Raw genomic sequence first — 27,031 nt, forward strand, 5'->3', positions numbered from 1 at the left:
TTGCCTTCCATCCCTAATTTAATGGACTGCTTGACTGTTTGTTTGGGAACTGTTGTTAGTGGAACTGGGGGATATTTGCTTTTGTCTCTTGACTGGCCGCCATTGAGAATATGTAAGCACCTTGATTGTGAGTCGCTGTTGTTCCAGCAGGGTACCCTGAGAGGCACAGAGAGAGTGGCAGTGCGCTGAGAGGTCTGGCTGAGCCCTGAAGATACCCTGGCTGTGCCCAGGAAGTCGGGCTGTTCCCAGAGAGAGTAGAGCCCTGGCTGAGTCCAGGAAGTCTGGCTGAGCCCTGAAGGTACCCTGGCTGTGCCCAGGAAGTCGGGCTGTTCCCAGAGAGAGTAGAGCCCTGGCTGAGTCCAGGAAGTCTGGCTGAGCCCTGAAGGTACCCTGGCTGTGCCCAGGAAGTCGGGCTGTTCCCAGAGAGAGTAGAGCCCTGGCTGAGTCCAGGAAGTCTGGCTGAGCCCTGAAGGTACCCTGGCTGTGCCCAGGAAGTCGGGCTGTTCCCAGAGAGAGTAGAGCCCTGGCTGAGTCCAGGAAGTCTGGCTGAGCCCTGAAGGTACCCTGGCTGTGCCCAGGAAGTCGGGCTGTTCCCAGAGAAAGTGGCAGCGCCCTGAGAAATCCTAGCTGTGCCCGGGGAAACTAGTGGTACCCTAAGAAGTCCAGGAAGTCTGGCCGTGCCCAGGAGTACTGGTGGTGCCCTGAGAAACCCTGGCTGTGTCCGGGAAGATTGGTGGTACCCTAAGAAGTCCAGGAAGTCTGGCTGTGCCCAGGAGTACTGGTGGTGCCCTGAGAAACCCTGGCTGTGTCCGGGAAGACAGGTGGTACCCTAAGAAGCCCAGGAAGTCTGGCCGTGCCCAGAAGCACTGGTGGTGCCCTGAGAAACCCTGGCTGTGCCCAGAGAGCCTGGCTGTGTCCAGGATATTGCATTCACCCCCAGGCTCCTCGCACAGGTCCCCTCGCGGAAGACGCTTGTCGCGTAGATTGTGAGGCGAGAGCCTGTAGGGGTGGAGTGTGGGGGCGGAGCCCCAGAAAGAAGTTTCCAGGCTCTCGGCCTCACATAGACAGGTGCTGGCTCAGGTAGTAAATGGCCATCAACTGTGATGGGATGGCCATCAGCTGTGGCTAGTTGGCCGTCAGCTGTAACCAGTGAGCCATTGGCCACAATATAACTGCTGTGGCTACGAGAAGGAGAGAAGGAGAAAAAAGAATGGGGCTAGCAAGAAGATGGCGGCTGGGCTGGCAAGCGTGGATGGCGGTTTGCGGACAGTGTGTATCCAGCCTCCAGTGAGAGTATAGTGTCGCCAGAGAGACTAAAGTGGTATGACTCCCCTACCTATGGCTCCGTGGGTGTTCCTTTTTGGCCTCACCATATCCTGCGTTCTTGTATGGGGAGCGGGACCAGAGACCCCGCAGGCCGTCCCGCACGACAAATGGAGCAGCGAGCAGGGTCTCCCGCATGACATGCTCCTTCGTATGTTCCTTTCCCTCCACGCTTCACTAAAATACTGCAGTTCACCGTAAATGCCATGACGTTCTGTCTCACTGAGCTTTTGTTGTTCTCCTGCATGAAATTTCCTTCCCCTTCCTCCTGAAAACTTGCTCAAGGATTACCTCCTCTGTGACACTTAAGACTGTCACTCCATACTTACCCATTTTTATTTGGAAGGTCCTTCACTATACCCATAGGGCCTGTCACGCCACAATCCTGGCACTTAGCATACTGCACTGGAGTCTCTGGTTTACTTGCCTGTGTCTCCCATTAGATGATAAGCTCCTCAGTGGAAGGGGAAACTTCCCACTTAACCTCATTTCTCTAGTTCCCTGTTACAGTGCCTGGCACACAGGAGACCCATTAAGTAAATGGGTAAATGAGTAAACAGTTTCTGCTTCATCATGAGAACATACTCAGGCTGACCTGCTGGAAGAATGTGAGAGACCATGGAAAAGAACAAAGCCCTTTCTAGACCTGATGACAGACAGCTGGTCCCAGCTGGTACTTTTCCTTCTATATTAAAGCAAAATACAACATTGTTATTAGAACTATATGAAAATACATATACACATGGGTAAGGCTGAATAGAAACATGCAAAAATTAGCATAGGTGTGTTGGAAAAGAGAGGTATTGGTGATTTTACTTTTGATTTTTTTCTTAAAGATATTTTTAAAAAATTTAAATTAGCCTAGTTTTTCTAGTTTTTAAAATGTCTTATACTAACTTTAAAATATTAGCAAGTAGTGACAAATTTTATTTCTACTGTTTTATAAATATATCCATTCTTCACATTCACAGTGGGACTCAGTCAAGCAATTGTTGGATTTTAAATCTTTTGTTCGGCTAGCAAAGCTCTTAAGTTCATGATCCACAGGTGAAACCTAACTCACAGGTATTGTACCAGTCATTTATTGCTACAAAAATGCCTAACAAGCCCCTCAAAGGTCAGTGGAGTAAACCAATAACCATTTATTATTTCCTAGGAGTCTGTGCATTTTCAGTTGGGCAACTCTTCTGGAATTAGCTGGGTTTACTCATTTTCTGAGTCAGCTGTGGGTTGGGTAAGTGGCTCTGCTAAGTTTGGCTGAACGCTCATATTGGGACCAGCTGTCTGTCATCAGGTCTAGAAAGGGCTTTGTTCTTTTCCACTGTCTCTCACATTCTCCGAGCAGGTCAGCCTGAGTATGTTCTCATGATGAAGCAGAAACTGTTTACTCATTTACCCATTTACTTAATGGGTCTCCTGTGTGCCAGGCACTGTAACAGGGAACTAGAGAAACAAGGTTAAATGGGAAGTTTCTCTAGGTTCCTTGATTTTTCCATGTCACACGATGTACTTTTGTGTTTCTTCTTCAGCTGCACACTCTCCTTTTCTATCAAAATTCTACTCAATCCACAAGGCTCAGTTAAAATGTTGAGTCCTCCCTAAAGCCCTCTGTACCTCACAAGTGGTTTATGAATTACTCCTTCCTCTGCACACTCTTAGCTTACATGTTTATCACAGTATTTTATTTCAATCTGTTTTATATTGTGATTCTCCCAATAGGTTGTGGGGTCCTTGAAAACAAGAAGGATGTTGTATTTATCTTTATCTCTCCTGTACCATACTTAGGACAGTAGACACTCAGGTGTTGAATGAATATAGAAATCAGATGCTGTCTTCCCTTTCTACTGCCTCCAAGATATCACTTCCTTAAATGCCTACTGTTGCCTCAAATCAAAACATGTCCAAAAGCAAGCACTTCTCCTCTAAAGCTCCCATTCAATTTTACTGTTTTTGACACTACCCTAATCCCACTTTCTGAGGCTAAAAATCATATTTGATTAGTCTGTTTCCTTGACTATCTAAGAGCCAAACTATCAGGTTCTTCCAACTCTTTCTGTGAAATAGTTCTTGGAATCACCTTTATTTTCAATCCCATTATTCCATTCCTAGGAGTAATAATCATCAGTGTAATGATTATTTTTTAGCAACTACCACTATTTATTTAGCATTAAAATTCTGTCCTAAATGCTTTGCATATATTACTTCATTTGAGATTTAAAACACCTGTGAAGCATGTATTCTTATTTTATAGAGGAGAAAAATCAAGATACAGCTTAAATACCCTGCCCAAGTTAGTTAAGTGGCAGAGTGGGAATCAAACCCAGATCTGAAGCCAAAGCTATTGAATGAGTTGTGCTCTCTCAAGTTGTGTAGAATAAAAATGGAATTTTTAGCAGAGTATTATGAAGATACATAGAAAGAAGCACAGGAAACTGTTTCATGGAGGCGTATTGTCTCTTTCAAAAGAGTACACCAACATTCTAGCGATCCATTTATTTTGTTGGTCTTTCTGACATAATTATTTGAGGCCTAAAACTTCTGTCCTTGCTTCTATTGCCCTTTTTACAAGTGAGTTCTCTCTCTTCTCCCTTTCTATTTCTCAGCTTCTATTACTTCACGACTTCTGCTGCCTCTTCTCTCTCACTACAGTAAACAAAAATGCTTTACTTCAATTAAAGTGATTTCTTTGCTGTTCTCACCATTTCTGTCTACACAACTTCGTATCATTACTTTGAACACAAATACCTTTTTCCTCTTTCTCCACCTGTCAAAAGCCTGTATTTCAAGGCTCCTTCATTACTTCCTCTTAACAGTTCCAATGGATTCTTGAGTGATTACTGTGTGGTAAGTCCTCTTGCTGACTCAGGATGAACCCAGAAAATGAGCAAGAAAATAAACCTTTTGAGATTCTTGCAACATAATTTAGCCTATCCCGACTGCTATACTGACTTCAGGAAAGTTATTTCGCTTCTCCCAGCTTCACTTTCTTTATCTGTAAAATGGAGACTGAAACAGTATCTATCAGATAAGGTTGTTCTGAGGATTAAATGAAATGATAAAGGTAAAAGTACTTAGGTAAAAGTACTTAGCACAGTGCCAATCACAAAAGAAGCATGTAATAGATGATATTTTTTAAATTTGAATTACCAACAACTAGCCATTGGTGTGTTAGCAATGACAAATTAGCACAAAAGATAGCATTATTTGCTTTTTTAAAATGTAAAGCTTCAAACTACAAAAGTTATAGATTGTAATTTTAGCTGAAAATCCAGGCATCTATGAATTAACACATTTTAAGATAACTGCTGTAGAGTTAGCCTAATTAACCATACGAAACAGCTGTTTCTTTTCATATCATGAATTTTGGGATACCATGAGAAAAATAATGTTTCATATATATGCACTAAAAGTCTTAAAGCTCATTGTTATCCTTCTTTTCAAAGGCCTACTTATAATAAGGATCTATTGTACTGTAAATAACTAACCGTGGGATCCAGATTAGCATATATTTCATGTTTCACACTATTTATATTTAGTTAAATTTTCTTTCAGCCGTATTATGTATGGTTTATTAATAGTTGAAGACCGCTCAGACCTGATAAAGATAATAATAAACAACAACATCTCCATACTTGATAATGTTAAAAGTGCTTTTACATATGGTCTCATTTGACTTTGAATCCTGAGTTATATTTCCATTTCTAGTTGAAGAAAATGAGGCTTGGCGAGTGACCTGTCTAAAGTAACAAAAAACTGGGACTGGAACCTAGGTCTCTAACACACATTTCATGCTTATGCTACCACACAACCCTGTAGTAATAAACTATTACTGGAATAACATGTGCTCTTCAGATATACGTATGTATAAGCCTATTGTTCTACTTTGCATAAATGTTACATGAAAAAGCAAAATTATTTTTTCAGGAATGACAAGATTTGGGTCAGTGACAAATGTGGTAACTGGGGACATTTTTGCTAGCTTTTTTCAATCTGATAAACTTGGTAAGGCCAAGATGAATTTAGACAGCATAGTAACTCTTGAAACCAACAGTAAACTGACCTACATAAACTCTTCATAAAGGGCCAACAACTGAGCCAACAGTTTCACATTCCTGTTTTGAAGAAAATTTTCAAATACATTGTTTTATCAAAGAAGTTTTGGTTTGGCTAAACTTAATTGCACTGAAAAAGCAGCGTCTGCACTTCAGAAATGAAAGAACTGGCAAGTGTACTGGAGAAAATGCTAAATAAAAAAAAATATCTAGGGTCTTTCTTAAATAAAACGTTTTAAGAGTACATTTCAAACAAACCAGTTGCTGTCCAATGTATTTGATTAAAGTGCCAAAACGGATTTAAATGGTATCTCGTTTACTTTTTAGAAATTGCAACAATCCACTATTTATAACATAGACTCTTCTTCCAAATGACAGTATGACAAACTTAGTTTTTAAAAAAAATAGTCAATTTTTATGAAGAACTTGACACACGTTGATGTTACTAGTTACCCTGGAGAGCAAAAATCAGAGCTGCTTAAGATACTGTAACATACTCCCCCCCACCCCCGCCTCTTCAGAAGGCAACGTGCAATACACCATGAAAAATTGCTAAGTTGGAACCTCTTAATGCTACGCATTTCCACTACGTTGGATCTTATTTCTCGTTTCCGGTTTAGCCATTAGTAGTGACTGGGAGGTCATGTCACTTCTCAGCATGTTTTGTTTCTCATAAAACGAGAAACTGGGTGGAGGACCAAAAAGAGCTTTGATCCCAATAACGTCTATTAGGTATCAAAAGGTTTTCCTCCGGACTGTGCAGACACAGGAACACCGGCTTCTCATTTTCTCATATCCGATTCCCCAGCCCAGACCTCGTTCCTCCTGAAGCCCAGTTCGGGCTCCTTTAAGGAACAGCAAAGAGAGTTCTTTTAATAAAAGCCAGCATTCCTTTGTCCCTGAACATAGCTGGGAAAGGCTTTCGAAGCCTCAGCTGGTCGAGACCGTAGAGGCGATCCAACCTCGCCGGTGCACCCACCCACTCCATCCCGAGTCTGGCGCCGCAGCCCAGAGCGAGCACGTACTCGGGGTTTTCCGGTACTGTGGGCGCGCGCTCGCCCTGCTACGGTCCCCATGAAGGAGGGGGTTGCCCGGGCGCGAGCCAGGACCGCGGCTGGCGGAAGCGGGGGGCCGCAGGGCCGGGAGGTTCCTGCTGGCGCGGGTGGGGGAAGGGCAATAGCCACACCCGGAACTCGGTAGGGAAGGAGGGAGGGGGGTGAGGCTTCCGGTAGCGCAAAGGGTGTCGGGAGAAGCTTCCCACAAACCTTCCCTGGCCTCTGGAGGGACCACCGTTGCCGCGGCTTCGGCTTCCACGATCAGCGTTCGGGCTAAACGACCACGGCGGCCGCCAGTGCTACTTCCCTTGTGTCTGGCTCTGTCTGTATTCGTTCCCAGGCGGCCGCCCAAGTTCCAGCAGCGGCCGCGGCCGACATGTTGTGAGGCAGCGGCGTGGGTGTCTGAAGGATGGTTTGGCTGAGGCGGCGGCAACGGCTGCTGGCGGCTGCGGCGGCGGCAGCTGGGGCTCCGGCTCTGTAGAGCCAAGCCCGCTGGGTGTCCGCCCAGTATACCTCAGCGAGGCCAGTGTCCCTGAACCTTGCCGCTGCTCCGGCACCTTTGGGGACCTGTTGGGCGACAGCGCCCGCCCCTCTGAGGAGACACGAAGGTGTTCCCTGGTGTTCAAATTTCCTGACCACCTTTCTTTTCCTCCCCGCCCTGGGGCAGAATTCTCAGCCCCCAGACTTTCCTTCGAACCTCGCCCTAAATCTCACACGCTGTGTTCCCTGCCCTCTGGTGCCAACCCGCGCCCCCCTCCCCCTTCATTTTCTGCACCCTCTTCTCATAGAGCCCCCGGGATCACTCTCCGAGGGCGGCCTTTTGAAAAATCTTTGTGGAGTAGTGGACCAGAACTGGGGAGTTCTTAAAAGTCGGGGCGAGAGACATAGGAAGATACGATGGCTTCCTCATCTGGCAACGATGATGATCTCACTATACCCAGAGCTGCTATCAATAAGATGATCAAAGAGACTCTCCCCAATGTCCGGGTGGCCAACGATGCCCGGGAGCTGGTGGTGAACTGCTGTACTGAATTCATTCACCTTATATCTTCTGAAGCCAATGAGATTTGCAACAAATCTGAAAAGAAGACCATCTCGCCAGAGCATGTCATACAAGGTAAGTGTTACGTGTGGGATTTTGTTTAAGTGAAGGTCCGGGGACAGCTTGCTAGTCGCGTGACTCATTCATGTCAAAGCCTTCATTCCTTTCCCCTGATCAGTACTGGAAAATGAAAAAGCCACGCGGGCATGGAGGCAGCGGGTGCCTTAAACAAATTCCTGTGTGGTGTGCTCGTGGTACTTTTCACCAGCCAATACAAGTAAGGATTGCAAGCATTTAGGTCAGCTAACATCCCTCAAAGGTAAAGTATTAGCAGTCGTTTCAATTTACAGCCAGGTAAGCCGAAGCAACAAGAATTCTGCCTGCCTAAAGAGGAACCTATACATGACAACTGAGAAATTGAAACGTAGATCATAACAACTGAGAAAGGAATCCAAAAGTACTCCCTTGGAAAATTAAAATTCAGACAGGAAATTCAAGTAAGAACAGAGACAGCACCCCTTCCGCACCCGATCTTTTCACCAATGTAGAGAAAAAGATGAGTTTTCAGAACACCTGAGTAAAAAATTTTTAACATGAGTGTGTTCAACGTTTTCAAGTTTATTGGTGTTGAGTAGAATCTATTTTCTGCATTAAAAATGGTTTAATGGTCCAACTGTTCATCAACAAGTTACCAAAGCACCCCAGTTCTATTCTGTAAGAAAAGGGTGAATGTCCTTTTCTTTTTCCCTCCCTCCCATCCTTCTTTCTCTTTTTCTTTTTCTTCTGTGTAGCTCCCTTTGTTCTATGGAGATAAATTTTTACAGCCTGGTTTAAGAGATTGTAAGATGTTTTTCATGGAACATTTCCCTGTTCTTTCCTGCCCCCATTCCCATTTAGATGTACACACTTAAGCTTTTATTGAACAGCACTTCTGAAAGTTGCAACAGTTTTTTCTATCTTTGGAAAGGATTTAGTTCAGTAATAGGGATTTGGGAGACCGTATTCTGATGGCGTGTTTCAAGGATGGGGAGACATATTTACTAGTCACAATATTTCAGGAAGCACATACACCATTATGAAAAAATTGCACTCAATTTGAGGTTATAACTTGCCTCTTATAATAATCCAATTAAAATTCTATCAATTTCTTGATTGCTTTTGAAGTCAGAAAAAAATCATGGTTAATTTTAATCATTTGAGTAGGCTGGTAGTTGTCTACCATTTGATTTTTATAATTTAACTTTTTAAAAGGTGACTTTCCTGTTATTCTGAAGTAGAGAACACATCTGCTCATATTCACCATATCCTATATTTTACTGTCAATATTGACGGAAGGATTAAATGATTCATTTTTGATCTTGAATGATGTGTGGAAGGCAGATATAAATTATACTCTGCCATTTCCATTTCAGTACATAAGGAAATAAATAAATCCCTAGGAAAAAGCATATTTAATTTTAAAGCTACCATTTTTTTCTGCTTGTTTGGTGTGCTGCATACCCTGGCAAGTAAAATGAAAGCCAAGTTGTCTATTTTTCCTGTGGTGTTTTTTATTTTCACATTATATGTTCAATTGTTGTCATAAGTCTTTCTCAAGATTATCCAACAAAGAAAGCTATAATTACCTTTTACAACTCATATAAAAGAAAAAGGATCTTTTATCAACATTGCCTTTTACTGAAAATTGCAAAAGATTTCTAAAGGATCTGCCTAAACATTTGTTTACACCACAGAAATGGGGATCATTCCAAAAATCTAATAACGCATTACAATCTGTCTTCTTGGGTAGAGTTTATTCTTTTCTAGGATATATTTAGATTTCTGATTGACATGATGGAATAAAAGTGCAGCTGTAGCAAGCAGTATGCTAAATGCCTCAACTTTGGAATATGCTAAATTCAGTTTAACAACTAGGAAAGTTCCAGTGAAAGCATTTTCCTTTGTGTGCTAAGTATGATTTATTAATCTTAAAAAATCATGTATTGACCTGTTATAGTCTTATAAATTTACCTTTTTTTCTTGTAGTATTGATATTAAGTGGATGAAGACTTACCATTTTTGCCCCAAATTTTCCCCGTTAGGGGAATAGATTTTATACATACACATAATCTCATATTAGTCTCATTGCTTAATCATTTTAAAGATTTTTTTTTTGTCTTGAGTGGTTAAAATTTTTTAAAAGAAAATTTTCATGTCTGTATATTTTAGGTGTTTAAAGTGTTTTTACAGATTAACTCTGGAAAGCTAGTAAATCATGGTAGAGATGACATTTTTTACACTTTCTGTCAGCATTGATTGTTTACCGTGTTTCCCCGAAAACAAGACCTAGCTGGATCATCAGCTCTCATGCGTCATTTGGAGGAAAAATTCATATAAGACCCAGTATTATATTAATTTTATTATATTATTATATTATATTTATTATAGACCCAGTCTTATGTTAAAATAAGACCGGGTCTTATATTAATTTTTGCTCCAAAAGACACATTAGAGCTGATGGTCTGGCTAGATCTTATTTTCAGGGAAACACGGTAGGAATGTAGGATATATCCAAGTGGAATAATAATGTATATTTTTAAAGTGATATGAATCTCACTTGTTGAAGTTTGCAGTTTTAAGTAATAAGTGTAATGAACTAGACTTCGCTTTAGGACATTTGTTAACTTGCCACTTTACCTTGTCAGAGCAAAGTAAGCATTTGAAGCAGTTCTGTAAAATTCAAATTACAGTTGAAGTAGTAATTTCATTGCCATTAAATCTGTGAAATACTATGACTTAGGTAAATTTTTAAAAATTTGTTCTTAATGTCTTGCTTATTTTGAGTTTAAGAAAGTAGACTTGGTATTGAAGATCACAAATACACAAATAGAGGGATTTCTAAAGTGTTATTTTTATTCCATTGCTGATTTCTGTGAACACATATTCTTCAATGAGTTCTAACATGTTGTTACATTATGGAAAGAATTGACATTGAGAGTCAAGAGCTGCAAGTTCTACTCTGGAAAGTCTTTCACGTTAGGCAAATCTGTTAAATGTTTCCCCATTTGTGTATAAATAATACTTAATGGTTTCATGTATAACTTGCAATTATTGAGAATCAGTCAGAGTTGAGAACCTTACATGAAATATGCTGTAGTAAATAATAATTTTAAAAATTTATACAGTAGTACTGATTAAAACATAAAGCTGAAAGTCTGTTATGTTTAACCTTATGTCATGATGCCTTTTGTAAAGCTAAAGTATAAATAATAACATTTTAAGTGATATTTTCTTTCTGCATTTTTAATCTCTTGCTTCATTTTTTTTTCACATTTATGAGAATAGTAACTGAAAGTAGTGAAAGTTTGAAGTCTTTTGAGGATTTGCTTCAGCAATTGAATTGCTCCAAGCTATTTATGTTGAGTGCCTTTTTAAAAATTCTAGTCCTTCTCACACTAGTACTTTTGTAAAATACAGTGAAAGTGGATCACTAGGAAAACAAGAAGAAAGGATACAAATAAAACTTCAATTTTTTGTTATTAGATTCAATAGACATGAAATTACTCTTTCAAATTGCCATTAAATTTCTTCCCCCCCCAACTTTGAGATGTAATTGATATATAACATTATATAAGTTTAAGTTGTACAATGTAATGATTTAATGTATGTATATATTATGAAATGATTGCCACAATAAGGTTAGTTAACACCTCACATAGTTACTGTTTTGCTATGAAGGTTCTTAAAATGGGTACTTTGAATTTCCATATTTAACTCATCACAGACCATTACAAGCAATTCTGGCACAAGTCTATGGACCATATTTTGAGTAGTTTTGCTCTAAAGCCTAAACCACCGTCTATTTTGGAAAGCGGATGTGAAGTAGTTTTGAAATCAGAGGATCTGAGTGATTTCAGAGAAATTGTAATAATAATGAGAATGAGAATGATATTGTATTGCCTAAATAATCATCCATACTGATATTTTTCCCAAAGAGAGATATATGTGCATTGCACAATTTATCACGTAATCAATGCTTTTCAAGTTAGGATTTTATTATTTTCCTTAAAATTGAGACATTTTTTGTTTTTCTTTTGCCACCCAACAATTACTTTTGAATACTGCTATGTTCTTGGCGTTGTGCTGGATACTGCCAAGGACATAAGATGAATGATACTTGATTCCTGTTCTGCCGTCAGTCTCTCATTGTCCCAGATTCCCGGAAGTAGTGATACCATAGAAAACATGGTTCTTAAGGGTCTTCATTCAGATACCTTGCCAGGTTGATGAGCCAAGAAATTACTTTGGCTTACATCCTCTTAATGTATTTTAAGTGAACTACATCACTCCCTCTTCCCTCAACACACAAACAAAAGAATATAAAGAAATTAGAGAGTGCTGTTTTATATATGTGTGTGTGTGTGTGTGTGTGTGTGTGTGTGTGTGTGTGTGTGTGTGTATAATATATATACAGAGGTTGCCAAAAGGTATATATATATATACATATATATATATATATACACACATTTTTAAGACAGGAAAAAACTAAATATTGAGTATTAAAATTGTAATACTCAACATACTTGTATACCAATTACAAAAGATGAACACAAGTCATGTTTGACTTCTGCAGTTACAAGAGGAGCTCAAAGTGGTTACCATCAGTGTAATTTTAATAGTTTTTTCCTTTCTTAAAATGTGTATACATTTTTTTGGCACCCTTGGTGTGTGTGTGTGTGTGTGCGCGCTTTTTAATGAAAAACATGCATTATGTATTTGAAGTGTAAAGAATTCAAACAAACTGCTGTTATAATGAAACTTCAGGATTACATCACTTTTGTGAAATAAGATAAGCCTGTATTAAAATTACTATGCTGGTGGAAGTTTTCACCTTTTTTTAAGTGGGTTTCTTGTTAACATCTGTCTTTCAAATTGAAAAGTGTGCTAAGTATTTTTTCCCCTAATATAGCATGTGATTTTCTGGGCATAGTTTTAAGATAAATGGCAGAGGGTAGCAGACAGACCATGGAGGAACAAGTGATGTGTGTGTTTTACCCACAAATTGTTTAAAATTTTTTTCTTGTTTTGCTTTTACACTAAGTTCCTTAGACCCAGGACTATTAACAGTCCATAAAGTCCCTTTGTACAAATTAGAAAAAGGCCCTCCTTCCTTAAAACCTTTACTACCATCTGCCAGAGAAAGCACAGATTTGAATATACAAATTATGAATGGCCTTCCTTGGATACCGTCCTGTTGTGCAGTGAACAACCTGCACAACCATAAATAGTGGCCCTGCTTGGGAGTATTCTCCTTATCCTTTAAGATTCTCCTTTGTGTAAAATGGGATTGATTACTACTACATGGTAACAAATGATGTAAAATATCTCCCTGTTTAGAAGATATTATATCCAGTTATTAGTTAGCTGAAGTGTGTTTAAAATTTGGGTTAAACTCAATGCAGTTTTTGAAATTAAATATATGGCTGCTTCTGTTAAACCAGTTTATTGAGAGTACAGTATTTGTATCTAGCAGCTCATTGAATAATATTAAATATTAACCTTGGATTTACTTGCAAATTTTTTTTGAAAGCAGTGTTCTCAACTTTAGATGGTTTTAAAGGTGAGTTGTTTTTGTTAATTTTTAACCCAAACCCTCCATGGTTAAAGGTAGTTTGGAATAGATCATTTTAATGCCTAGTGTAGTAATTCATGACATTTTGAAGAGTTGTCTCACTATTGTGTTGATTTGTTAATTTTGTAAATTTAATATTTTATATTATGAATATACTTGTTCAACTTGAATTTAGGTGTGATAATGCATAACTGTACATTTGTTTAGGTCCTGTATACTTATTAAGAGAAAGTAAATGTAAGAAAAAAAAGAATAATACATAGCCCAAGTCAGTTAAGCGACTCTTATGTACTAGACACTGTGTTAAATGCCTTAGATTAATTATTTGTTGATTCCTGCAACCCTAAAACTGATACAAATATAATAATGAATATTCTGTTTCTTTGATAGACCAGCCTCTGTTCTATTCTCTTTATTTATATTTATTCTTCACAGCAACCTGATCTGATGAGATGTAGGTACTGTTACTCTTGTTTTAGAGGCAGAGGTGAAGGAACTTAGGTAGGGTCACACAGCTAATTGAGGCAAAACTGGGAGTCAGTCTCTGGCAGCCTTTGGGCCTGCATGCTTACCTGCTATACTACTTCTCGTAGGAAGATATTATGAGGTAAATGCTATTCTCGTTTTAGAGATACTAAACTGAAGCTTAGAGATGTTAAGCAACGTATCCAAGGTTACACAAATACAGTGACAACCAAGTTTCAAATTCTACATCTATCTGATTTCAAAAGGGGGAGGTTGCTTCTGTCTAGGAGAATCAGGCAAGCTTAATTTGAAGATGGAGTTTGATCTGGGCCTTGAATGCATTACCGTCAGCATGACTGTGGGAAACTGGTGCCTGGGAATGCAATGACTGGGAAACATTGAGCAGTCATACTCAGTAGAAGTATGCAGAGATGTAATAATGGCAGAAATAAACCTGGAAAAGTAGGTGGGACTAGGTCTTGGAGAACTTTGGTATAAGGGTAAGGAAATAAGACTTTCTTTAGAATGAGGCAGGAATTCATAAACCATTCACTCAGTTTCTTTTGGTATTGTCTCCATCCAATCTTATTGAAAATATACATTATGCTTTTCCCTTTAAAAAACAAACAAACAAAAAAATAGAAACGTTGGCTTCTGGCACTGACACTTAAAAAATGTCAATTCAAGTTCAAAAATGCAGGCTACCTAATTTTCACAAAATTTTCCACTATATCCCAAGCTCCTTGAGACCAAGAATTATGTGGTGGTTAATTTTTTTCCAATAAAAATCACAACAGACTTTATTTGGAGAATGATAAATTGATTGCAGTATTTATGTGAAGGGCCAGAAGTCCAAGAAAAGCCAAGATACCTCTAAAGGACAAATTGGATGACTATGTTTTATGAATGCTAAGTTAATTATAATGTTATAATTATTATGAAAGGCTATTTTAATTATGAAATTGTAATTGTCAGTGTGGTATAGTGTAAGACAAACATGACTGGAATAGAATAGAACACTAAAAAAAAACACCTCCCATTCATATATGACAACTTGATTTATGTCAGCATTATAAATCGGTGGGAGAGGAGGGCCTCTTCAATATACTGTGCTGCTATAAGGGATTATCCCAATGGAAAAAAATGGAATTGAACATCTGTATCACACCGTATTAACAAATCCATTAAATGATTATATAATAAATGGAAAGGACAAATTTTCCGGAGGCAGAAGAAGGCTACATGAGTAGATAGTTGATTTCTCTAAGGAATGTATTTTCAAGTTAAAGATCATTCTGTTAGATGACCTGGAAGTTAAGACAGTGCTTCAGGCTAGTGATATATTCAGATAGGGAACTCAGGTAGAAAAGAAAATAGAACAATAACAACTAAGATCCAGGAAAAGATAAAACTCAAGAGGAAAATGTTAACCCTAGTATTGGCCTATGGTCTTTGAAAGGTCAGCATATTAGAGCTCAGATAACATCATTGTTCTCTATGCAGCTCAGTTTTAGGTATTCATAGGGAAGTTCTAGCTGCTCATTCCAGGTCATGATTTCCCTTTCCATGTTCTCCAGATCTGTTTGAAACTGTCCTAAAGCATCCTTGGGCTCAGGGCCTGAGAAATATTCTGTATGATGCCACAGGGGCACCATGTCTGGCTGCTGCAGGTCCAATTGCCTCATGAAAAACATCTGAAACAGTTCTGCCGAACATCAGGTAGTAAGCCTATTACTGTGGCCATTGTCGCATCTTCCTTGGTGGTAGGAAAGGGCATCCACATTGTGGATGGGGCATTAGGGACCCAGAACAACTAGTTCTGCTGGCTCTGGTTGATTGCTGCATGTTGGGCAGTGCCTCTGACAATGCACATGGTTAGAAATGACAAAGCTGAGCCCAAGACTGGAAGGAGACAGGGAAACCTTGGTCCTGGGCCTAGCACAGCCCCAGCTTAGTGATCTCCCAGCATCAGGCCTACAGCTCATAGTCCCCTCTCATGACATCATCCCTGTGGTAGAACAGGGGGATGATCCCTCAATGTTCTGGGCAGTGATGTCGACTAAGTGAAATCGTGGTATTTGTTATGTTCATTTTTTAAAATTCTTTTCCCTTTTTGCTGTTAACGATTGGGTGATTTTTGCTACCTTGTCTTCCAAACTGCTGATTCGATCCTCCGCTCCATCTCATCTGCTGTTGATTCCATCTAATATATTCTTCATTTCAGTATTGTATTCATTTCTAATTGGTTCTTTTTTATGTTTCCTATCTCTTTGTTGAAGTTCTCACTGAGATCATCTATTCTTCCCCTGAGTTCATTGAACATCCTTATAATCAGTGTTTTGAACACTGTATCTGGTAGATTGCTTATCTCCATTTTGTTTAGTTTTTTTTTTCCTGATATCTTATCCTGTTCTTTCATTTGGGACATGTTTCTTTGTCCCCTCATTTTGGCTGCCTGTTTGTTTCTATGTACCGGGGGTGCCAAAAAAATGTATACACATTTTAAGAAATGTTATCTATGTATTATTTTTCAAAGTTAAATTGAATTACAGTAGCAATGTGTAGTATGAATTTTGCTCAAAAGATGGCATTAATCAAATGAATGCTAGTGTGACCATGTGATAGGCAGGACAGTCAAAGAAAATGGCAGAAACACAGTTGCCATTTGGAGAGCGCAATAACATTTTGACATGGTATTTGAAATTTGAGAACATTCTCCTGACTTAACACACCTTGACTTCTACCTGTGGGGGACCTTAAAGGATGTGGTGTACTGTAGAAAATCGGCTACACTGGTGGTACATCAGAAAGAAATTGAAATGGCATGTGCAGCGATATAAATGGACACTTTGGTCAACATTGCTCAAGCAGTAGTTCGCCATAATCAGAAGTTTCTGAACATTGATGGTAACCACTTTGAGCACCTCTTGTAATTGCAGAAGTCACATATGACTTGTATTCATCTTTTGGTATTGGTATATATTATTACAATTTTAATACAGTTTTTTCCTTTCTTAAAATATGTATACATTTTTTGGGCACCCTCTGTATTAGGTTGATCTGCTATGTCTCCCAGTCTTGGCAGAGTGGCCTTATGTAGGGCCACTTGTGGGGCTCTGTGGCACAGTCTCACAGTTCATCTGAGCTAGGTGTTCCAGGTGTCCCTCATGTGGGTTGTGTCTTCTCTTCTGTTGTAGTTGAGCCTTGAGTGCTGTTGGAATGTCAGTGGGTGAGCTGACTGGCTATGAGGACTGGCCATGACTGTAGCAGACAAGCTGTTGTACCAGGGCTGACCCCACAGAGCAGGGTTTGCTCTAGCCAGGCTCTAGTGTCTGCCCCTTTGGGTGTATCATTTGTGGTGCTAATTAGGTAGTACTCTGGTGTGGTCTCAAGCGGGCATCAGGTGTGTTGGTTCTGGGGCCTCTTTGATGGGGCTCTGGTGCAGGCCAAGGTCAGCTGCTGCTTGTGCCAGGACTGGGGCCAGCTGGTAGGAGCTACAAGGTGATCTGTAGTTGGTAGCTACCTGTGCTGGGCTTGAAGATGCCTGGGAGTGGTTATGCTGTGAACTGAGGCTGGCTGCCACTAGTGTTGGGTTTGAGGCAGCTTAGCAAGAGATACAGGGCATGCTGAGGCCAGCTTCTGCTTGTTTGGGGTTTGAAAGATTTTAGGAAAATTCACAGCACAGTCCTAGGCTGACCGCTTGTGTGGATTAGCCTCTGAAAGAAGTTCTGGCCAGAATGTGAATTGGGTGGGGTGGGGTCTTAGAGAATCACCAGGATGGTGCGCGAGGAGTGTTAGTTAAGTTGATAGAGACTCACATTTGGCATCCGCCTGTGCCTGCTGGCTGGGTGGAGTTAGGGCTCCCCAAAGGAACAATGGCACGTGCTGGCACTTTAGTCCAGGAAGAAGCTGCTGCTCCAGCCCTCACCCTGAAGCCAGAAATTCAGTTCCTCCCCATATGTCCCTGGTGCTTTTCTAGCTGCTGTCCATTCCCTGGACCTTAGGGTGAGTGTCTATGAGTGAGTGAGGCTGTGTTTGAGCCCTTTAAGAGGACTCCTGGGTCTACAGCAGCCATCCATCTCACCCAGATGGAATCCCCACTGATTTTCACAGCCAGATGTTGTGGGGACTGCTCTTCCTAGCACTGATGCTCTGGGCTGGGGAGCCTGGTGAAGGGCTGAAACCCCTTGCTCCTCAGTGGGGACCTCTGCACCAGAGATATTCTTCCGGATTCTTAACCGCCACATGTAGGTGTGGGACCAGCTCCGTTTTGTAGCTCCGCCCCTCAGTGTGGCTTCTCTATATGCTTAGTTATAGAAATTCTGTTTAGCTAGTCTTCAGGTAGTTCTCAAGATCGGTTGTTCTATAATTTAGTTCTAATTTTGATGTGGTCATGGGAGGAAGCGAGCAGTGTTTACCTACTCCACCATCTTGACTGGAAGTCTGTGGTAGTTAATATGATATAGAGAACTCAGAATAATGCCTTACTGAAGTTTTTTTTTGGGTGGCAAGAGGGGTCAGTAAGTTAACTTAATTAAAATTCATGTAATAGTACTCTACTTTTGGCATCAGATTATTTCTAAAGATTGATGAAACTAGTTTAACATTTGAGGTAAAGTTGAAATCATTCAAAATATTAACATACAGGAAACTATAACATAATTTTATATACTGTGAGCCAAAAGGAAATTTTATACCTTGTCTTTCTGGATTACAGAAAGCATTTGGAGAGTGCACTACTTTCTTGTAAAATTTTCTTTCAAAATGTGAAAAGAAAAAGGGGGGGAAAGAATTTTTTGTTAATGCTTCTATCCTTATAATCTTTATCCCAGTGTTTCTGCCACATCACTTCAAATGTTTTAACAGTGCTTCCTGTTAAGTTTTATTTTCAAGGAAACTTGTTGGCTGAATATAAATGCTGAATTTCATAAGTTATTTCCATCAGTATTTCTTAAACTTGGCAGTCTGAGTGTCTTTGCTAAAAATAGTATCTGTTGGCATATTGGACAAAAGAGCTTATCTATTCTTTCATCCTATCCTACTGAAACTTAGAGCATGTGTTACCAGCCTACTTTTTCTAAGCCAACTGGCACAGAATATGTTATTAACAAACATATTCCAAATATTTGCTTTTTTGGTATTGAGAAACTGACTTAATAATGTTTGATTTACCATGAGTGGTATAGGAAAAATGTTTTCTCACTAAAACCACATGTTCTTACATTAGACTTTTTTTTCCCTTACAGGAAATGCTTTGGTTTTTTAAAAATTAGTCAGAAAGAAAGGAAAAGTCAAGGCCTGTGCCTTGAAATATTTTTTAAGTTTTAACTAATTTGCAATCTAACACTTAAAAAGTTGATAAAATATTTTGTGTAAGCCATCCAGATAATTACTGTGCAACTATAAAATAGGTAAAATTATTAGAAAACAACAACCTCCCCCTCTAAAAATAATAATAAAAAACAAAAACGTAAAAGTTCCATATGTGGGGGATAGCTGTGTTTTAATCACTCTTTCATGTTTTCATATTTTCATTTACCTAGCACTAGAAAGTTTGGGCTTTGGTTCTTATATCAGTGAAGTAAAAGAAGTCTTACAAGAATGCAAAACAGTAGCATTAAAAAGAAGAAAGGCCAATTCTCGTTTGGAAAACCTTGGCATTCCTGAAGAAGAGTTACTGAGACAGCAACAGGAATTATTTGCAAAAGTAAGTAATGCATTTTAAATTCTTTTCATCTGAATCCTACCCTGTTTACTAATAGAAATCAGATTAGTTTCTGAAATCATTTCCTACATCAGTGTACCCCAGAGGATTTTCTTTCTGTGGCTGATTATTTGATCATAGAGTTTGATGTTTAGAGATAGCCAGTTTGACTCTGTCTGGCCAGTTATTTCATATAAAAGTAAATATTTGTAGCAACCTGTTTTCTAAGGAGAACAACTCTAAATAACTACTGAGATTTTACTTTGATGTTTTCTCAGATAGAATGACTATTTTTAAAGTATGAAAAGTTTACCTAAACATTCTTAAGATTTAAAATGTGGACTGGTGAGAAAATGCTCTTATCAAATTTTATGATGAGTGGTATGTAAGGAAAATCTGATCAACACCTACTTTGTAGTTAAATTAGATCTTTTTTTTTTTTTTTTTTTTTAATTTTTATTGGGGAAGGGGAACAGGACTTTATTGGGGAACAGTGTGTACTTCCAGGACTTTTTTCCAAGTCAAGTTGTTGTCTTTTCAATCTTAGTTGTGGAGGGTGCCATTCAGCTTCAAGTTGTTGTCCTTTTTGTCTTAGTTGTGGAGGGCGCAGCTCATCTCCAGGTCCAGTTGCCGTTGCCGTTGCTAGTTGCAGGGGGCGCAGCCCACCATCCCTTGTGGGAGTCGAACCGGCAACCTTGTGGTTGAGATGACGCACTCCAACCAGCTGAGCCACCGGGAGCTCAGTGGCAGTTCACCTCAAGGTGCTGTGTTCAATCTTAGTTGCAGGGGGCGCTGCCCACCATCCCTTGCGGGAGTCGAGGAATTGAACTGGCAACCTTGTGGTTGAGAGCCTACTGGCCCATGTGGGAATCCATGGAGCTCCAATCGCCTGAGCCATCGGGCCAGCCCCAAATTAGATCTTTAATATACTTTTAAAACACTCGAATCTTTAAAAAAAATTTGAAGGGCCAGTGGAGCAGAGAAAGGGAGAAAACTTTTCTTCCTTTTTACTCCTTAACAGTTCTAATAACCCAGCCTGTGAAGGATTAGCACCCGAGTACTAATATCCCTCTTTGAAAAAAGGGGGAGAATTTGAGGCTGTTTTTTCCCTACTAAGATTTGGCTTCTCAAGATAATGGCCCCTCAACAAAGATCTAGCTTCTTATTTGAAATTGTAAGGCAGTTTTGGGTTAAATAGAAGAAGTGAGATTTCCTACCCAGTTACTGTAGTTATCATTAGAACTGGGAAGTACCATTTTAGGTAATCACTTCTAGATTAGCACCACAGTTGATCTCTTTGTAGTCATAACAGCCAGTTTGGTTTACATTAAAAGCATTTGAATTTTAAGTGTTAATCAGGCATTCAAACTAATGAGGAAGTGAAAACTAACATTTATTGAGTTCTAACCATGTGTTAATCATGTTGCCAAGTAATTTACTTGTGTTATTTCATTTAATCCTCACAACAGCCTATGAGATAAGTTTACTGTTAAAGAAGACTAGTGTTTGAGGCAGGCATGGACACATACAAATAGTGTTATAATCCATATAAATATGAGGTAACAAAGAAGGAACAGTGGTGAAAAAAAAAATTAATGGCTATCATTTATTGATTCTCTGCTATTGCAAATCACCTAGAGGGTACCAAATTAAATATTTGATGAAAGGAAAAAGATGCTCTGCTAGAAACTTTGCAGAGTTTTTATGACTAATACAAGTTTTATAATAGCTATTTACATATTAAACAGACTCAGAGATGGATAAACTTGCATGAGATCATTCATTTATTGGTTCTACAGATAGTTACTAAAGTCCTCACTGTTCACCAGACATAGTGCTAGGTGCTTAGCTTACAACAGTGTATGAAAGAGACAGAGTTTCCTATCATTACGGAGCTTAGTTTATCAGGAAGGATTGAGTTATTAAACAAATAAAACAGGTAAGTTCATACAGTTAGGAAATTGGAGTCTCAATTCAAACTCCTATCTTCTGACTCCAAAACATGTGCTCTTTCTACAATACCATGCTAATGCTCTAGCCACCATTTTGTCTACTATTTTGGAACTTTTAAGTGGAACATGCTTTATCCTTTCCAGGGCAAAAAGATGAATGAAAGAAATAATTGACTGCCTGCCAAATCTGTCTGTACCACTCTCCTTGTCATCTGCTTTTTATTTCCTCTCCTTTATCACCCTTTTTTCTTGCTCTGACCTATGGGTGGAGATTCTTTGCTCTAGTGAGGAAAATCAGCAGAGGTAAAATTATAGCAGCTATCTAGTACTTCTTCCCTAGGGTACAAAGTACTTAATTAAGCCCTAAATATAAAAGAAACTGATAAGTAAATACAACATCTTTTTCATCTTTCACTTTATCCTTTAGACTTTATTTTAAATACTAACACAATAGTCTCATTTGAAGCTGTCTTTCACTGCTAGTAGCAAATATTTGGAAGGAGGAAACATTAAAAGTAGAGATTAAAGTTAACTATAAATTATAAATGAGTCATTTTAGTATGTGGAAGTGAGAATATTAAGACATAATGAAAATATCCAAAAGAAGAAATGAATTAGGAAGTATATGTCTACTTACCTCTCTTTCAGACTCCCATTTTAGAAGGAAAATACTTGGGATGGATTGGGTAAGAGAAAAGGGCAAAAGGAGCTTGGAATAAATACCACTGAAAATTTTAATTTGTATAAGTTAATACAAATAAAATTTATGAACTAACAATGATTTTAAAGGCATAAGAATGCTTTTATGTTCCAAGAGAAAAGTATGAGAGCTGGTATGAGACGATGGTACCTAAAAGTCAGTTAAATTTTAAATATAACCGGTATATGTCTTTGCAGATCATTGAATAAACTGTGATATCAAGCCCATTTGCGATAAAACCTGTATACAGACTTGAAATTATTTGAATTTTTTTTTGTGTGCTGTGAAATTATACCCATCTATAGTGAATTAGGCCGCAGAGTAGGTATTCTTAAGTTGATAAATTCACATACATGTTTTGCCCTACAAGCTTCTTAGGAATTCTTAAAATGTTTTTTTGTGAAGCACTTTTAGTCTATTTTGAACTTTGGGTATTCCTGCCATAAAAGTAAATATGCCTGTGTGTTAGAATAACTATTTTCCATATTTCTTTATAAAAATGGGTGAAAGTGGTTATTAGAGCAAATACCTGCTTTGTAATTTCCTAAACAAAAAAGTTTTTGTAGGGGAGGTTTAATACAGGTACACTTAACAACTATAATATGAGGCTGACGACTTCCATGAGGAAGATATAAAGAGATCTTAAGTACAGACACATCACGTACAGGTTTGGTGGCATAGGAATGTGACAATTACTAAGTAGTTGTTTCAGACTGAAACCCACCTTTCTATGCTTCACTTTCTGACAGCGTCCAGTATGCTGCAAACCACATTTCCACTTTTTCTAGCTGACTACTGTAAGACTTTTGACAGTAGGGGGCTCTAGAGGGAGATTGCCAGGCTTGAGGAGGAATGAGGCACTTGGGTTCCTTTCTTGTACTTCCTGTTATTTCTAGTGTCTTCGAGCAGCCTAGCGATGCTTCTTCATCCTGGCTTCATCAGTTTTTTCCTGTATCAGGACTTGAACTCAGTTTGCAGTTTTTCTCATGGAACAAGCCTGAACATTCATCCCCTTCCTCAGGGATGTGGGTCAAACTTTGGGACTTTCCTCCAAGCTCAGACACTCTAATACCAATCTATGCCCCTTTTTCAGAGATCAATTCCATGGGTCTCTCCTCTAAGCTTTTAAATTTAAAAAATTCCAGCCTTTTCCCTTGTTCCCCCAGTTTTAGGATTGGTGGCTGCTTTCTGTAGTTTCCACTTGCGTACCTTAGTGGGTTGTTTTTCTTGCCTTTTCAATTACCTAGTTACCAACTTTATACTTGGTTAACATTCCTTTATATTACATTCTTCTGTTCCCCTAATTAGTGTGACTTCTATCTCCTGATTAGACCCTGAATGATACTGGGAGGAATCAGGAAAAAACTTAGAGGAAAAATAGTATTTCAGTTTGACTTAAAGGAAGAATGGAATTTCAGTAAGTGAAAATCAGGAAATTTCAAATAGAATAAATATAAGCATGAAAAAAAGTAGCAAAAATGGGAGGGATAGTGTATATTTGGAAAACATTTTATGTTCTACTTTTTTTTTTTTTTTTGGAGCACAAAGTACATGTTACAAAAAAAGATTAGAGAGAGAGGTTGATGTAGGCAGTAATTTGGGATACCTTGAAGTCTAGGCTGAGAAATTTGAACTTAAATGGTAACAGTTAAATGATTTTTTTTTTTTAAGTATAGTAATGACCTGATTAGAATTCTCCTCAAGAAATGGTTGGATGATAAATTCATGACAGGTTATTAAGAAAAGTTGGGAATATACATGGTAAAATCTTAATGTGAGAGGTTATGCTGAGCGTCACTGTTTTTCCACAAAACATTCATTCAGAAAATACTGGGGACCTATGTGTTGGGAATCCAACAATGAATATGGAAACAGTTTCTATTCTCAAGTCTAGTGGAGAAAAAGATATATACTCAGATAATTAGAGAACAAAGTAAATAGGTATAGAAATGCATAGAGAATTATAGCATATGATATGGAGCACAAAATATGACCTAGAAGGGTCAAGAAAGACTAATTTTTATTGTAAACGATGACTAGGATTTTGCCATGCATAAAGGAGGGCTTGAGCTAGGCTTAAAGAACAATTCTGAGAAAAGGCAGAGGGAGAAAAGGTATTGTTTTGGTAGAGATTAATGGGAAATTATATGATCTTTTCAAGAACAGACTTGTTTTTCCCTTCTTTGTGTGGTTTGTCTGCTAATGAATGAAATTAAGTTGGGAAGGAGCCTTAGCTGTTGCATCAATACATGTAAATTAAGAAGCGGTCTTAGCAGTTGCAACAGTGCATATATTGCATATGACTGCATCTTGGTTTCTAAAATACTGTAGTTTTTATAGTTTTTATCAAATGAATGGATCTTAACTATCCCACTTAAATTCAGTCCTTGATAAGTGTCTTTTCATGAATATGTGTGTGGGAAGGGTGTGTGAGTGCATGCGCGTATACACGCACACATGCATGTGTGTATTTACAGAGAGAAGAAAGGGGCAGAAAGAGAGAGATATATATCACTTGCTGTGATGGAAACTCAGAAAAGAATGATCAAGGTAGCTACTGCATTCATGTATAATACTTTTCCTTAGGAGTTAGGAATACTGTACTAGAGAGCTTTTAAACTAATTTGTAAACCGAAAAATGTTTAGTTCAAAATTGTAAGTTGAGAGGAGAGAAGAATCAAGTGAAACGAAAGGAAGAGAGAAACCCAGGTAAAGAAACCAAAGAGAGAATATTGTGATTTTTCTGTCAACTTTTTCCACCTTCTTCAGTTGATCCACAGGCCCTAAATTATGTGACATAAAAGGAGACTATCTATATAAGAGAACCAACCTTAAACAGAGTTCCTGTTCTCAGATGTACAATATAGTGGTTAGAAAATATCCAGACTTGATAATGACTAAATCTTCAATTGACTCAGTCTACCTTTAACCAAAGTGTGTATGTTGTGGGTCTTTAAAAAATTGTTTTATGTTTTTGGTGTTTAGGCTAGACAGCAGCAAGCAGAATTGGCCCAACAGGAATGGCTTCAAATGCAGCAAGCCGCCCAACAAGCGCAGCTTGCAGCTGCCTCAGCCAGTGCATCTAACCAGGCAGGATCTTCTCAGGATGAAGATGATGATGATATCTGAAATTCACCAGCCGAGATTCTGTTTCCTCTATAAATGTTTATCCCTGCACAAGACAACAGTGAAAGAAATGCTTATCTGTAATTTTGTATGTATCTTGGTGGACTTGCCATTGGTATTCTAGGAATGTTTGCTGTTAAGTTACATCTATTGTGCGCTATTCATGTAAAAACCATCTCTTTGAACTATTGAAAATTTAAAGTTCAGTACAATGTCAATTTTGAATTTTTAATGGTGTTTATGAGATTTTAGATAGCGATGAGTCCTTTATTTGATCAATAAACAGTGTTACCGAAAACTCAAGTTTATAAAAATGCAGTGAAATTTATACAGAAATTCTTAATCTGCATTTGCGTTTCCTCTGCCCTTTTAACTAAACTAAAAATTGGGAATTTTAAATTTTGGGGGGGTGCTGTGTGATACAGTAGACATTAGATCAGGTTGGTGATAAAACGAAGAGTTCAGTTCTGTAGTATCTGATTTTTTTGGTCTTTTAAAATGAGTATATATACAGGATATAGGTATACACACACACACACACACACATCTATGTATATTGATGTGTGTGTGTGTGTGTGTGTGTGTGTATATATGCTCAGATAAATATACTTGTTAAAATTTTTTTCAAAGCAAGACATTAAAAAACTAGGAAGGAGTGTGTTCAATAGTACTTGTATAAATTTGGTGGGCTATGTTTATGTTTTCGATTTTGTTTTTGTTTTGTGTAGAGGTAAAAACTACTGTTTTATTATGGCATAATTCATCTTGAGCTACACTATTACATTTCAAAGACAGCCCAGTTTTGGGGACTGTCATGATTCTCACTATTTCACTCCAGTAATTATTAATAGTATTACTTGCTTAGTCCATCCATGTTTATTGGAACTTGTGAAACAGTTGCTTAGGTTCGATTGGTTTAACTGAGGTTCATGAATATTCAAACCTTTGCTGGGAAAGAAATGAAAGTTAATAAGCATGCTTGCTATAAAAGAGGGATTTTTTTTGTAATTTAACTTATAGTCTACTTATTGTTTGTTTTTAGCATTACTTTTACATTTTCTTGACTAGATGGCCTAGAGTGTCCAGTGCTTCCTTTTGAGATGGCATTATTGTCTCCTTCATCATAATTGAGTGATAGCTTTAAAAAATGATTTGTTTTGTTTTAAAAAGCATGTCATAAGTGATCAGCCCTATATGAAACATAAAAAGTAGTTTCAACCTGCTCGTTGAAAGGGAGGAGCTTTAATTTGTTTCTAATAAAGTATGACAGTGATTTTTATAGGAAGCCAGTGTGTTGAAGAAATGGGATCTTGTTTGTATTTTGGAAACAAAATGGAAAAGCCACTTAAGATAGTATGAAGTAATCTAAATTCCTATGTCAGTTGCCAAATCATGTAAATTTCTATATTTACCAAGCCCAAGGATAGATTGCGGCTGCCAGGATTCTAATTTTAATTGGAGAGCTAAGTAAGTAAAGTTTACAAGTATTAGATTTCTTAATGATCATATTCTGCAGTTTTAGAAAAAGTGAAATATTGTCATATATTTATTAAATACACCTCCCCCATGCCACAAAAAGATTAATCTTGCTGAATATTTTAAAGTTGAAGTTGATATTGTATCTCTGAAGTGCTTTGGACAAGATAGAAGGGATTGTTTTTCTTTAAAGTTTAAGTACCAAAGGTAGTTTAGTCTAAGAAACAATAAGTTAATAAGTGTTGGCTTTTCTAATTTGTACTGTAACATCCTTATACTTGCTATTTTAAGTATATCTGTTTCTTAAGTAAACAACTTAGGTATTTTTCCATACCTTTTTTTTCTGATGCAGAGTTCAGGTTAATTAATATTTTACTGCATCTGATAATGTATTATATGTGTGAAGCCTAGTGACTTTGCATTTTGACATTCTTGTGATTTCATATGCTGTATTCTTCAAGCAATAAAATTCTGATGTGTTTTATAAATTGTTTTTATATTTAATGATCTATACAGATTAACGGC

The 27,031-nt window shown here is 38.3% G+C and overlaps 1 protein-coding gene across 1 annotated transcript; it reads left to right on the plus strand.

The window, feature by feature from the left end:
* Positions 1 to 7,327: 7,327 nt before the first annotated feature.
* Positions 7,328 to 26,994, plus strand: DR1 (down-regulator of transcription 1). The gene is made up of 3 exons (XM_019752718.3): positions 7,328 to 7,547; positions 19,092 to 19,255; positions 24,890 to 26,994. The coding sequence occupies exons 1-3, from the start codon at positions 7,328 to 7,330 to the stop codon at positions 25,031 to 25,033; spliced, it is 528 nt and encodes a 175-aa protein (XP_019608277.1). The 3' UTR covers positions 25,034 to 26,994.
* Positions 26,995 to 27,031: the final 37 nt, after the last annotated feature.

This window comes from Rhinolophus sinicus, chromosome 14 (assembly GCF_057876585.1).
Source record: "Rhinolophus sinicus isolate RSI-liver-muscle chromosome 14, RSI-T2T, whole genome shotgun sequence".
Lineage (NCBI taxonomy): Eukaryota > Metazoa > Chordata > Mammalia > Chiroptera > Rhinolophidae > Rhinolophus > Rhinolophus sinicus.

What these genes read in the sequence shown, in the direction of transcription:
- DR1 (XM_019752718.3), top strand. Translation starts at nt 7,328, where the DNA reads ATGGCTTCCTCATCTGGCAACGATGATGATCTCACTATACCCAGAGCT. An exon ending in GCCAGAGCATGTCATACAAG is followed by an intron (nt 7,548 to 19,091) that starts GTAAGTGTTACG and finishes TCATTTACCTAG; the next exon opens with CACTAGAAAGTTTGGGCTTT. An exon ending in AACAGGAATTATTTGCAAAA is followed by an intron (nt 19,256 to 24,889) that starts GTAAGTAATGCA and finishes TTTGGTGTTTAG; the next exon opens with GCTAGACAGCAGCAAGCAGA.